The sequence below is a fragment of the Cylas formicarius genome, unplaced genomic scaffold, assembly GCF_029955315.1.
Source record: "Cylas formicarius isolate icCylForm1 unplaced genomic scaffold, icCylForm1.1 PGA_scaffold_6__28_contigs__length_40554024, whole genome shotgun sequence".
Classification (NCBI taxonomy): domain Eukaryota; kingdom Metazoa; phylum Arthropoda; class Insecta; order Coleoptera; family Brentidae; genus Cylas; species Cylas formicarius.
Genome location: NW_026844347.1, coordinates 31,576,229 through 31,591,705, shown reverse-complemented (window position 1 = coordinate 31,591,705; position 15,477 = coordinate 31,576,229). Strand labels below are relative to the sequence as shown.

Genomic DNA, 15,477 nt, shown 5'->3' with positions numbered 1-15,477 from the left:
ATATGTCGCTGTAAGTGATTTATTTAAAGCTCGACGCGTTCAATATGATAAACGGATGTCGTACATTAATGTGTTAAAAGAAACGCTCTTTGTATGACCCACATCCGTTTGCAAAATTTAAGTATTGTCGCTTATAATTAAAACTATTACGATGTAGAGGGCGAAGTAACTTGAGCGCTTATTGATAGTTCTATGTCTATGATAATAATTTACAGGGTGTTTCTTAATGAGATGATCCATAAAGGTGTGATTTCTTGGTTGATTTGAAGAAAAATGGTTTATATCAACATAGGGTGTTGAAAATGTGCTAACAAGCGAATTCTTCTCATATTCATTGAAACTGCTTTAGATATTTTGTTGATTTTTTAGTAGATGTCCACGATGCTCAGGAACCTTATTTTTGTTTTTCTACTTTCGCCAATTCTGTCGGCATAAGCCATAACATTGAAAATTTTTACCGAACCAAATGGTGCGCCAATATTTTTTTTTTTTAAATAAATTCCATTTTAAAATTCATTTCTTAATAAAAATCAACTCGTGACTTTTTGTCATCTGACTAAAAATTTCCAATGAAAAAAAAGACCAGGAAGGCTATTCTACCAACCATGTTGCAACCCAAAAAACATCAAATATCAAAAACTTGAAAACAACCGCCTTTTTTTAGAAAAAATGGATTTTTAAACTGATCTACGCAGTTATCCAAAATACCCAAAAAATATATCAAAGTATAACCAACAATTAAAAGAAAATTTTGGCAACCCTTTTTCGGAAGACACAATGTCAAGCGCTCATTTTACTCTCGATTCTAAAAATCCAAGATACAGTGTCATACTTACCCCAACGCCACTGCTGAAAGTAAAAAAATAATTTTCACCCGGGAAAAATGTATTGGTAGGATCCCAACCAAAATTCAACAAAATATCTTAAAACAGTTCCAATATGAAAATAAAAAACCGTTTTTTTTTTAAATTTTGACATTGATATATCAAAAATTGCGAACCTACAATAACATATACTTTTCTTCTTAAAATCGGCCAAACACCATGTATAATGGCCAGTAAGTAATTAATAAATGAAGTTTAATACGCATGCAAACAGACCAGAAACTGCGATTTGAAAGAAATTTAATATTACCAAAATTTTGTTTTCTAATATCCTTTATTTGCAATAAACAGATATTTTCGAATAAACCCTCACGACTATTATAATGTCATTGGGGGAGTGATGGGTAACCTAATCTACCAATTGGTTGTAGAAGATACTATGGCACGAAGATTTGCTTGAGTGAAAAATCAGTAAAGTTCAGTAAACAATTTGCAGATCCATACTTTCCTAAATAAAAATAGCTATTTGCTTTACTCTTGCTTCTAAGGATTTCAATGAGGTTTTCGCTGGCCTTAATAATAATATAAAAAGTATCTTCTCCAAAATGGGGTTTTCTATATGAACCTACTTAGGGCGGGCATATCACAGAAGAAAGAAATATAAAAACAAAGCAAATAATTGTTATCTAAAATGAATTTTTGTAAATCTTGAAGCAAAAATTGAAAAATGTCAATCAAAGCAAGTGAGTGTCCACTGCCTGGATATTTTGAAACACATATCGCTAGCTGAAGAAATAATCTTCTCATGGCTAACTCTACTCTATAGAAACGTAGATAAGTGAATCAAAGATAAATCTAGAAAATCAATAATTATATTAAATCTTCGCTCAAGGCCCCAACGAAGATTGAAATGTAAAGGGAGAATAGATTTTATTTGAAAAGAACGCTTTTTTCCAACCTTTATTTATTGTACCGTTAAAATTAAAAACATTTGTCGTTCTCTGAAGAATAACTATTGAACCAAAAGCGGTACCGAGACTAGCAAAGATTTTTAATTAATAAAATTTGTTACTGTCAAAGGAAAAACTAATAAAAAAATCACTTTCTAAGAAGAAGAAATATAGAGCAAATTATCGAGTAATTTAAAAAGAAACACTCATGAATTCACGTCTAGACACATTACTCGTGGTTAAAATGACGTTCTGGTATTCATAACGCGCTTCGTTGAAGTTTTGCTAAATCGAACTTCGACCCGAAAAAATGTGCTCCTAATCTAACGACCGCAAGATTAAAACACATGAAAAAAACTTGCAATGGCAATTCTTGCTGGATAAAACGTAAAAACAAAGAAATTTCACGCACCATATGGTCCATCACCGGAAAGGATCTCGTGTCCATTGTCCTGTAACCAGGAAGTGACGTGGACGTAATCAGAAACAAAACTCGGAATATGACACTTGAAAATCGCGGTGTTGCCTTTGAGGACACTCTCATCCATTACGTTCGCGTTGTAAGATTGGGAAACCACTGGAAAGATACGAGACAAGGGAAGCGTGAACATTAATTATAAATACGAATGTTTATTTAGAGGCATAGAAAAAACTTACTCTTACTTGCTATGCTCGATTTTATCAGCTACTAGTTTTCGCGATTTAAATCAAAATTTAATCTTTTAGTTGGCCATTGTTTTTGATTCCTCATCCAGAAATAAATATGTACACTAATCCATATGATTAACAGCTTTAATTCGTCTTACTTTAAATTTTAATAATTAACTTTGCATCAAAATTAACTCACAAATCTGGGTCAACTTCAAAATTAATTTTCTCGCGAACTACTGACTCGATTTTATTTCAATTTAAGTTTAAGGTATGTAAAGTGTTTTAAGGAAAACCAGTTTTATAACTCGCACAAGTGCAAGTTAAACAAGTTAAGGAATAGGAAAGGAAACCGATTTTGACTTTTTATTTGTTTTTATAATAAACTATAATTGTTACTTTTGACATTAAATTCCGTATTTCATTTAATAAATAAGTTGAAGACGAGAACAAAAAAAAACAAAATGCTCAGAAAAGATGGGGATATGCATTGACATCTAATGGTGGAAACATTGAATGCAAAATTATTTTTTTTATTAAAAATTTAAATAATTATATTTCTAACAGAAGATATTTTAACTTTGAAATTTATCCAAATGTTAATGGTGCATTAAGTATGATAATTGATACGTGATATATTTTTTATTTGAAAAATCATAATAAATATGACACACAGGACACAGGTGAGCAAAATCTTTTTCTTCCCTGGTTGGCACACTTAGCACCGAACGAACAACAAAAATCTATACTTTGCTCACTTGTACTAAAAGTTGCTATTTCCTTTTCTCTAAGGATTTGAATGAGCTTGTTGCTGAAATTATTGTTTATTCATGCGACTAACCTTGAACCGATTGTAATTATTGCAGGATTCTCAATTAACAACTTTCGTGCTCTTCAAGGTTTTCGCTGGCCTTAGTAACAATATGAAAAGTGTCTTCTCCAAAGTAGAGTTTTCTATATAAAAATAATTAGGGTGGGCATCTCACAGACAAAATACAAAAACAAAGCAAATTTTTTTTTATCTAAAATCAGATTTTGCAAAACTTGGAGCAAAAATTCAAAAATGTTAAATGCAAGTGAGTATTCAATATTAAGGTAAGGTAATATTCAGGTGGAATATTTGGAAAATATATGGCTAGCTGGATGTTTTTTCGTTGATTTTTTTTTGCGTTCCGATTGCAATCGTATTCGAATTTCCAAATTTTTGGGATTGAAGATGCTCTAAATTAACAATATTTTTTTGCAATATAATGCAAACCAAAAATATTTATCAAATTAAAACATTTAGATCATAAAGTTTGGTGGCAAAAAAATAAAAATGACCAATAAGAAATTTCTCGATTTTTGGATAATTTAGTCTATCCCTCACTGCACGGCTTGTAAATTTTGTGACATTTTTTCCTGAGTTGTACTGTAGGCGAAATTTGCAAAAACATGGATAAAAGATTTTTAGAATATATTAGTTTACTGCAGTGTTATTGCCAATATTACTTTCATTATAGATGGCAAACAAGGTTCATTAAACAAAAAATTTAAAGCCTAAGCCTTAAAATAAAGTATTAATTTTCCGTGACTAGGTCATTAGAAACACTAAAATTCTATGCTTTGTTTATATTGAAATTAACTGATATGAAAGAAAAAAATCCTTATATATTGTGGCAATAGGATTTAGGTGTAGGCCTAAGCAGATTATTTTTTAATTTATCTGCTATACTATTTGATTAGGAAATTACCAAAATCGGTCATAAACTTGTCATTACTGCTAATTATAAAAAAACTGACTATTCCCTGGCAACCTTACCCACCTGATAGACTTATTTGATACAACAGTGAGCCGCAAATAGATGTAAAATTGCCCTTTGACTATAAGTTACAATTAATTACTCATTGGCTCATAATATTATGAATATTGATTACAGAACGTCGGATAAAAAATTTGATTAGATTTCAATTATGATGATTATTTATCATTATATTAAACTCTTTTAATTTAGGACATACCTGTAAAATATTAAAAATGGGACGATAATGATAATCACCCTAGTTATATTAAAAATTAAATAAATGTAGTGCTTCTAAATACTAAACCGTAATTATTGTCTAAAAAATATTCTCCCTTCTCTCGGACAAAACGCTAATTGCCGGTACATTTCGCTCACTGGGTGCTATCATGGTACATATTGAAAAATAGCTGTTTGTGGTTAATTGTACCATAGAACTCGCACATTTGTATTTTAACAGCGAACAATACCGGCACATAGTGCTCACTTTCTTACTTCAGTTCCGCTAGTGCCACTATTGAAATTCCCGCGTTTTTTAACGATCTTACGCGCAAAACCGGCACATAACCCAATGTGTCTGTGATCGCCGCAGAGTACGTAATATTGGTAAAAAGCCCGAAGAAGACGGGAACTCCTTATAAACTGGTAGAGATGATTTTTTTGATTATAGAAAACTAGTAACTCAAACTTCTTTTAACTTTCATTGGGACAATTCAGGCGATATTATCAAAATAAATGTGTTTTCAAAGTAAAAAGGAAATGCTCCTGATACATTTTTCCATAAAACATCTTTTAGTTAAACTGACTACAGCATAATCATAAGCATTTACGCAAAGAAACATGCGAGCAGGCGCGAACTTTACATCTTTTGAAAATGTGAATCTAGACGGTGCTTATCGAGATGTTATACCAATTCCAAAGAAAAAGTTAAATGACTTAATGGATTTGCTAAAAAGTAATTCCATTAAAAAATTCATAGTCACCTTTATAATAGCCTGAAATGTGCTTTGAAAATATAACTTTTTGTTTATTTTCCAAAAACCAGGTCAGTTGGTTAGGTTTGTTTCCTACAATTTTAAGAAGGGTGGCCCTAACCAAAAACTAAAAACTATAGGTTCGTTGCTTTTTATTGTTTACGTGCTAAAAGACCACTTATCTGATGGTTGTTTCTGGCACATTTTTAGTGTTTTGTTAATTTCCAGTTTGTTCTTTTTTTAAGTTACTATAATCTACCTATCCCGCAAGTGAACCTGCCTTACAATATTATTATACGTATTTTCATAATAAAATGATGTTAAAACTTTGATATACTGTTTTTTTGAGATTTTTTTTTAATCAAAATATTGCACTTTATTTGCGAAATTGATGTGTGCAACAAAATCAATAACGGCACAAAATTTAAAAAAATTTGGAAAACAACCTTAAAAAATATTTTTTGTTTCAAAAAGCGTATAATACAAATCAATATTTAATTATAAATCTACCACTATAAATTTTGTAATAAGCAAAAATATTTCAGTTTTTAGTTTCCTAAGTCATTGATCACTATTATTTTGTGGATTGCACCCAGTGAGTGATTTGTATTAATCCTAGCAAATTAAAATTGCACTTTTGCATGCAATATTTATGAAATTAGATTTGGAATTACGCAACGCTTTTAAGAAACCCGACTACTATACGTTGCAAGGAAATGAGATCCAAAAAAAATGGTTTAATTTATTAATTTTCGAGCTAATTCAAATAAATATGCAGCTTTTTTTATCCATATCGCTCGTCCAACTTTAAACAAGCCTATAGAAATTCCGACCCGTTATTGAGCGTCGTCGTGTTCAAAGCTTATTTTCCAGAGGGCTAAAAATATCCCCTTTGTATAAACCCAAGTCCGCATCGAGTCGTTCAGATTATGTTTAGCCGCCGTCGCACCGCCTCCTCCTGATGAATCGCCACGTCAATTTACCAATTACCCCGCAGTTATTTATTCATAAATCTCGACACCTAAAATACAACTCAAAACGTAACCCACTTTTTCAATTACCTCTAAGTTCGCCGCGGCGAAGCTGCCGAAGCGAGCTAAGCGTGCATAACCTAAGTACCAATTACCAATTTTAGAATATTATAGTAACGACACGAAAATTGACGGTTCATTTGGCCCGCGTTAACCTGAAATCTATTAATTGAAGGTCGGGTTAACGATTTTGATGTTTACGGGGCTTTGAAAGAGCGATTTTCTATGCAGGGTCACTAATTATTGAATTTTTGGAAATAGAAATGTTGCATTCAAATAGCCAAAAGTGAGCGTAAAATTCATTCTTCAATCTTTGTAGTAAAATAACAGGGAAACTTTACCCTTACTTTCACGGTTTTGAGGAAGCTATGGAGGAAATTGACATTCAAAGGGATTACCTTTTTCCAACGGATCCCTGTCAGCTTTCTAACAGTAAATACTTCAAACAGGTACTACATTGAAATGCAGTATTGACTTTAGTTAATTAGTTAATTAGTTAACTCTTCTCCGATGCAATTCTATTAAAATAAAAGGTTAAAACCATACACACCGCTTTTTGCTCAGTTGACTATCAAAATCATAATATATCATGAAGGGTGACACAAAATTACGGACATTTGGTTTCATTTCTATTCCCCGATATTTAAAATACGGGTTTTTAGATTCCAGAGAAATTTTACAGAATAGAAATCTCCTTGAAAAGAAAAATATTTCCTTTTTATAATAGCGTGATTTTTCGATCAGCTGGCTTTTTTTAAAATATATTTTTTAAGCTGACATCCTGCTGGCCTCTAAGGATGGCATAAAAAATGCTCAAAAGATAAGCATTTAAAAACAATTGGTGGTTTAAGACTTGTTATGTGCATTTTGACAAATACGAGTATTCGATAAAGTGGCAACATGATTAGCTCATTTCATTGGTCCCCTCAGAAAACATTAAAAATAATTTGGTTGAAGAATGTCGTGTTGGGGTTTTGATACTGTCACATCCTAATGGCAATGACGTAGCTTTTCAGTGGTAGAGCTAACTGCACTAGGAGGCGTTTAAAAGAGAGCAAAGGATCAGTCAGGAGCAAGAAAAGAAGACGACTATGCAAAGTTGGCGATGGTAGCACCAAGTTGGTCAGCAGTGTTAGGTCATAGGGTTTCGCCAATCGAGGTTACAAATCAGAAGAAGATCTAAACCCAATGGCCAAATATAATTATAAACCCTGTTTGAAACTTCATACATAAACTTTATAAAGTTATACTTCTAGTAAGGAGTCTCCCATACCATAACAAAACTAAGGAAAAAAGGAGAAAAACTTTGTTTTTTTTTTTTCAATTTCATTTGATATATTCATTAATATTAACAAATTAACTGATTTTTTTGAATATGTGCAAATGAAAACGCGATACAGGATGTTTTTGATGGTTAAGTTACCATTGGTTACAGCGGAATTTCGTAAAATACAATTTTGATGAGACCATACAAACCCAAAAATTTCAGTTTTTACCGCAAGTCTCTAGCCACAAATACTCTGGCAATTGTTACTTCTCGACTCTTATTGATGCTCTTGGGGCGTAGAAATTTCGTGGACTATTTTAAAAATTTCCAAAGCACGGGTCTCGCATTCCACTATATTCGAAGGTACGTGCCCCAAAATAACTTTATTAAGGTAAGTTATGTTGTTGAAAAAGTACTGATATTTTAATTTTGGGGTTTTTCTATATGTTAAATTCGAATGTGATTTTAGTATGGACTAATTCTTAAAAGTTCCGTACATACTTAATTAGAAGCTTGTATACGGCACGAGAATAAATATCTAATCATTAAGCAATTGAAAGATTTAAATTTAAATTTATGTATTGAACCCATTCTTAACAGACATCATTAATTAACCGACTACGTGATTTGCTTTAAAACTAACCTCAAACCTTAAACAAAAGTTGTCGATATGAACACATGTACCTACGTCACCAAGTTTAAGTTTCTATTCCGGGATAATGTACATGGACTGCTATTTAACTATTTACGATCAATTTTGTGGCCGCTATTGAGAATACGTTCATTACTATATAAAAGGAATCGGCCAAAAATAACTGGGTTAAAATCTGGTTAACGAGGCACGAAAGCAGTTGCAAAAACTGATACACCATTATTGACGCACCATATGCGTACATAGTTTACTTAAAAGAAACATAATAATCGCCGATTATCATGCAAATTATAGTCCTTTTAGGACACGACCCGCCCGCTTGATTGAACAAAGGCTATCTGAAAATCTGCTTTACAATACCCGTCGCGTCAGTGAACAGGAAACGGAAAGGGTGGGCCACGAGTCCCAAAAACGGAAGAACAAAGTCGAAAGTAACGAATCCGACACCTGGAATTCTAAAAGGTAATGCGGGAAAATTTTGGATCGGATTTTGGGGTTTCTGATTTTATCGTAATACAATAGTACCGTAATTGTCGATCGGCGGCAGAAACTTATTGTTAGCAGTGTCTTGCCAAGAAATGATTTCCACATGATCCGAAACGAAAGAAGGGATTTGGCACTTGAAAACAGCAGTGTTCCCTTTAATGACGAACACGTCGTATACTTGGGGTTCGTAATACTGGCTAACCACTGAAAAAACAACAATATTGGATTATATGAACACTTCAAAGCCACGGACGCTTGTCGATTTACAAACGTAGCATATAACGTAAGCCGTATATCTTAAATGTTTATTATGCACAAACCACTTTCAAAAGAAAATTTGTTTTCTGAAAATCTGAGTTGTTTGGACATCTGGATACAGCTGCAACGTTGCCTGAAATCGAAATCTGTTGCTACAGTTTTTAAAACGAGCTTGACGTCTAAAGTCTTTTTTTGGTATCGATTGAGGTTACTACCAGATAATATTCAATAAATCGACTTGTATATTAATTAAAACAAAAGTTGTGATACAAAAACCGGCTATTGTTAACCTACTTCAGTATTTCAGTAAACTTATACTGCCTTCATCATGTATTTTTGGCTTGGTTAATATACATTTAAACTTCAAAATCTTTTGAATCTCAAAAGGTTCGAGTTGAGCCCTTTATTATTGTTTGATTTTATGAATCGTTTACCATTTTAACAGATCTGGTATTCAATTGACTTCCCTACAAATCCCATAAGTGTCATTTTTCTGGACAATGTGTATAGTGCATTCCTCTGGATTAGGTAATTTTTAAAGATAATATTTTGAAAAGGGCTTTACCTACGGCTTGTCAATTACATTTTCCTTTATTGTAACGGTAAAAAGCGTCGATGAGGAAACTTGACTGAACGTAAGCCTATATACTTTCTAAATAGCAATTTAGTTCTCTTCCATATGGTGATAGATGATGATTTTAGCTTTTCTGAAATTGATAATAATTACGCCAAAGGGTACGACCACCAAATATCTTTACCACAAACAAATAATCACAAAAATTTTATTTGTTTATATTAGTGGCTGCTTCTCCACTAATTTGTATTTTTTAATACCCATTTTAGAAAACTAATTGATTGTCGTGTTACCATATAGCGATTAGATAATATGGTGGCCCTACAACTGTAAAAATTGATGCGCCGCATGCAGCATTAATATTTTCGTAGAGAAGGAAATGATTTGCCCCATGCATGCATTTCACGTATCAACCTGCAATTTGAGCCATTTTCTTTCTAAACAGCGACTTAACTCGTTTTCCTAGAATATTTAACGGGATCTAGGCTTATTTGACAAAGTACTGCCGTAAAAATGTCGCATCCAAACTAATTCAGGATCGGTCAGCGGCATTCTTGGTTGTTGAATGCCGCAAAGCAACGAGATTTTAAATGCCTATAATATAGGAACTTATGACATGACTATGAAAAAACATTTGCGAAGGTACAATCAACATGCGCGGTCATTTCAAATCTCCTTCTCGACCAATAAGATCCAGCGATGCTCAACAACCAACATGGCCGCTGACAGCCAATTTTCAATTTGGATGGGACTGTTTAGGAAAGTTTTTTTTCAAAGCATGCTCAGATCCCTTTAAATGTGCAGGATGAAACGAGGGAAATGTGCAAAAATGGCCGTTAAAGTGCAGGTTAGTGTGCAAAAATCAAGGGCATGCGCTGGAGACTGTGGCGTCGTTTTGTCGTAAACTTTTAGTAAAATTTGTCTACTCTTCCAGTAAAATAGCACTTTCGGGAATTGACGTACTTTGTGCTTTTTTTAGCAATAATTTTGTGTTTGACAAATATCTCCCGGATATAACAAAACGTTTCCATCGCTATTTGCAGATTTCTTGTACTTTTCAAAGTCGAATATGAGCAGACATTCTGTACGTTTAACATAGGCAAAGTGTATATTAAAATTATGTCAGTAGATTTGCCTCTAGCGTAGCCTCGAGATTGCGCAACCGATGCAAATAATCCCCCGCATATATCTTTCCAGTGAAAAGAGATGAAAAATATACACGGATTGGAAACCGGAATTCGGGGTACGGATATCCGAAGGATTGGAGAGAGAATTTCGATAAAACTCTATCGGTTATTTTACCAAATTTATTTTTCTCTTTGGTGTCGTAACGGTAGGTTGATCTACCGTCGTCGGCAACCCAGGCTTCGATTTGAACGAAATCGGTAACGAAACTAGGCACCACGCACTTCAAAATGCCGGTGTTGCCTTTAAGTACGAACTCGTCCGTAACTCTCGTCTCGTAGAACTGATTTACGACTGTAAGAGGTTCATTAATTGTCAAATTCTGAAGCTTGAAGCCTTTACAGGTTCCAAAAAAATTTGCAAAAAAAATTGTGTCACGGGTCTTCACACCCTGTATATATAAGAAAATTAAACCCCGATTCTTTTAACGTGACTGTTTTTACACAAAAAGTGAAATTTTCCTTGTCATAATTATCTACAGAGCATTTCATAAGTACAAAATATAGAAACTAGATTCTGCAAACATTTAAAGGAAAAGCTTCTTCATTTTAAATAATAATTAATGGCCAATAATTGACATAATGTTGAGATATTGCACATATTGCAAAGAAATATTATTCCTCTATTACCAGAAATATGCCACATTTACACTATACGTTGCTGTCTCTATTGTTTTTTTTTTTCTATATTATATACGAATAGTTTCAAGTTGTTTAATATAGAATAACCCGTATTTGGGTAAAGAAAGAATATTTGAATTTGATTTTGATTTATAATAATTGCAAAAATCTTAGTGAAACATCCTGTTTATAAATCAAATTGTAAATAAAAACTCTTTACTTCATATTATTCGTCCATATCACTGAATAATTAAAAAAGGTTTTTATACTGGATTTTAAAAAAAATCATTTTATAGAAGTTATTTCCGTACGTTTTTTGTGTTTGCGTCTAAGGTTTGCCCATTTACTACAATAGAAAAGGCAGTAATAAATTTGAGTGCAAATTAAAAAAATAAAAAAAATAAATAAAAACCGTAATGCACATTAAATGTACAAGCGATTGTTTCTTTTTTATTATTTATATTGAATCTTATAAATAAATTTTTCACAGCATCTTCAGAAAATTAATTGACCAAACCTTTTCTATTTGCATTTTCCTAGCTCTGCTGATACAAGCCACCAAGTGGTTTACGCACATTATAATAAAATTTTGCAAAACAAAAACAGTCTACGTCACTGTCGCTATTATTATTATTTTTTATTTCTACATATATTCAATACGGAAGAGTTTCTAGTTATTTAATTTTGATTCACCCCTGGATATAAATTTGAGTGCCGATTAAAAAATATATATGTAAAATCATGCTTACACATTTTTTTTTAATTATTTATTTTGAATCTTATAAACAAATTTTTTACAGAATCTTCAGAAAATTGATTGACGAAATCTTTTCTATTTGTAAATTCTTACCCTTCCTATACGAGGGAAGTGTTTTACGCACATTGAGGTAATTATAATAAAACTTTGGTTAGTTTGCTGGAGTAAATGTTATTTAATCTTATCGTCTAAAAATTGGAGACTAACCATAATCAAAATTCCTTACTCCATAAGAAAAAATTATTATTTCGATTGGAAATCTCCAGCAAATATGGCGCCCGTTAGATATGAAATAAAAACATTTTACATTTATAACGTGAACTTTGTACAAGGAAAACTCCTAATATATGCGCGTCTGTGTAATGTCAAAAAATATGTACTTAATTCTAACCACTTCAGCCCAACGGGTTAAAAAGAAAGAATAAATAAATTAAAACCAGACGTAATACATTTCGTTTTCCTCCCACCAGCATTATTGTTATTATGACAACCTAAAATTCACTACGCTCCCGTGTTAATTAACATGGCGCTTTTGTTGATGTGCGTTCTTGCGTCGTCACGCAAGATCCACGATTTTAAAAATGCTTTTTTCATGTTTAGCAACGATGCAAAAATAAACGGTGACATCTGGAACAACTCGACTCCTCGCATGGAAAAATTATAAAACGATAACAGGAACTGTGGTTTACCCAAATTGGAACTGTCTCGCGTTTCGTAACTAATTTCGGTACCATCGTCAGCTACCCACGATTCGATCTGAATGAAATCGCTAACGAAACTCGGCACCAAACATTTCAATATGCCCGTGTTGCCTTTTAAGACGTACTCGTCGATAACGCGACTGTTGTAGAACTGCTGCACCACTGCGCAGAAAGCACCGAGTAACATAAAGGCAGTTGCTATGTGTTATACACATAGTATATAAACTACCCATTAAATATTCGCCAGAACAAGAAGAAAGATATGGTGTAAGAAAGGCAATTTCCTGTCATTTGAAAACAGCACAATTTTGTAAAAATCCACATTGTTAGCAGTTCTCACAATAGGTAACAAAACAAGGTGGCTCCGAAATCATTTAAACTGCCTTCCCACTTTTAATATCATCCCTTAAGTGATTAGGCAAAGATTCTAATCGACTTGGATATAGTTTCTTCTCAAATGTTGCAGCAATGATAATCAATCCCCGAAGTAGAAAAACTTGGCTCCCAATAAGCCCAAACTTCTTTAGCATTTAGCAACTCTCAGTTAAATAAATAAGCGTAGTGGTTTGTTTCTCTATTCTAAAACAAAGATCTGCGATTCGTAGAATTTTTCATTGATGCACATGTACGAATCAGAGAGAGTAAATTTACATTTAGCTCATTGTCAATATATATTGGTTTCTTGTGTTATTTTCAAATTTTTAGTGAGTCTTAACTTGTCATTTGCCGAGAATACTAATTTCTTCGACCAGAGATTCCAGCTTTATTGGCTCTTTATTCGACACTTTTTAAAGCTTTTTTTAAGGTTATTCATCAACATAAGAAACTATCTTCGAATAATATTCTAAACAGGATATAACAGTGTCTCTAACATTGTTTGTTAGTATAACGAACCGATGCTAGTAAGGAAAAAATCGAAAAAAAAAACGATAAAGTGTCATCCATTTGGAATTTGGAAAAATCCAATGCCAAGTATGCCAAAATATACTTTACTTTCACTCACTCTAAAAACAATCCACCCTTTTTGAGAGTGCAGAAGTTTTGTTCAAACACCGATGGGGATGCAATTTAGAGTTAACACAAATAATGACCGATTGATTCCCGCCAGGTTCAATGCCAACTTTATAAAGTATTCATCGCAGAGATGTCGTCAATAAACGCCCATTAGCTCGATCTGCCATGCTGGAAATTGCTTTATTATCGGCTCGGTTCCAACGTATCCCGGAAAAATCGCTTTTGGATATCTGGAAGGATCTCGCTACAAGCTTCGTCGAGGAGTAATGAGGTCTGACAGGGTTATTATGTGGCCAGTCTTTATAATAAGTACCGAAATTTTCTCCGAGAAGGTAAGTGTTTCCTTGGCTATCTTGCCAGTTTTCCACCATTACGAAATCGGACACGAACGAAGGCACTTCGCATTTCATAATGGCGGTGTTTCCACGTATTACGTATTCGTTATCCGCTTCCACTTCGTAAGACTGTGCTACGACTACGAAAAAGGGAGGTTTAAGGAAGAAATTAAAAGGAAATAAAATGTAACACAAATGTTAATCGTAGTCCTATAGAGGTACAATTTTAGAGTCTACGACTAATGACTCTTTAAAGTGCCGCTTGACCACATTTAATATGATTTAGATTAGATTTAGAACGTTAGAACCTTAGAAACAAAATGTAACATTTTAACAAATAGTATTTGAGATCGATAATTTTTGTTTATTCGCTCATAGTCCAAAACACATTCCGCGGGTTGAATTCGGCACGTGCTCATCATTAGTTAGAACACGGAAAGACTCGAAATATAAACAAAATAATTTATAATTAATATAGCTCAACAAAAACATCTATTGAAATGTAAATTTAAAACAAGCAACTCATAATAAACATACATTACGTTATGAGAAATAGTTCTATCGCCACGCGTGACGAAGCTTTGACGATGAGAACAATCCCAAGAAAATACTGCTCGTTGTATATATCGACCGCTCGCACGCACATATCTTTTTAAGTAAATCTTACACCTATAGGAAAATATTAGTTTATTAGCCGTCGTGGAGGAAAAACACCATAGCGGCGTCAGAAAAATAGAGACAAAGCCCACCATTCTAGGACCAAAGCACATTTATATATGTATAGTATAACCCAAATTAGAGTATCTACAAATCACTATGGTTTTACTATAGACATTTAATAGTGTTCAGGAGTATGTTGTGATACTATAACGATTAAATCAGCTTTTCTCGGACGTTTTTTTTTGGCAAATTAATCGACGCTCCACAAGTTCATCTTAGTTTTGTGTTTCTGAGATTCTGAGAATAAATTTGCGCAACGAATAGAAAATTTCATCACATTATACCCTCGTATTATTTGGTAAATTTGATCGAGGAATGCGAACTCCTGATGTACTATGCCACGAGATTCAAAGAAAACAGTGCGACTTAACGTGCTTTTTTCGGTCTTGACGATTCTGGGTTCTTCGTCACCAGTTATGACCTTTTTGAAGATATCTGCATCATCATTGACGTCGTTTAACAGCTCTTGAGCAATGCTCCTTCAACGGTCCTTTTGTTCAAAATTATACAAATTCAGAAAACATTTTGCAGCTACACGTTTCATACCCAAAACTTCGGAAAAAATTGCATGTCCAGAGCGAAGTTCGTCATCGGCGTCTTCTCGGCCACTTGTAATTTTTTTTTGTTCAATGTTTTGAGCACTGTATTTCATTTATTACACAAAATTTTATACAAATTCTTTGTTCCAATTTTTTTACAG

The 15,477-nt window shown here is 33.2% G+C and overlaps 1 protein-coding gene across 50 annotated transcripts in view; it reads right to left on the bottom strand.

Annotated features, from left to right (window-relative positions):
- The window catches only part of LOC132704076 (cell adhesion molecule Dscam2), a 75,051-nt gene that overhangs the window by 38,087 nt on the left and 21,487 nt on the right, over positions 1–15,477 (bottom strand). For 28 of the 50 annotated variants that reach the window (XM_060673786.1, XM_060673765.1, XM_060673763.1 and 25 more), the window contains exon 4: positions 10,748–10,924. The exons of 18 other annotated variants lie outside the window; for them this stretch is intronic. In XM_060673786.1, the coding sequence (XP_060529769.1) occupies positions 10,748–10,924 (177 nt within the window). Of the gene's footprint in view, positions 1–2,186; positions 2,352–10,747; positions 10,925–12,696; positions 12,871–15,477 lie in introns of all 50 variants that reach the window. 4 more of the 50 variants (XM_060673788.1, XM_060673764.1, XM_060673761.1 and 1 more) reach the window with 2 other exon arrangements.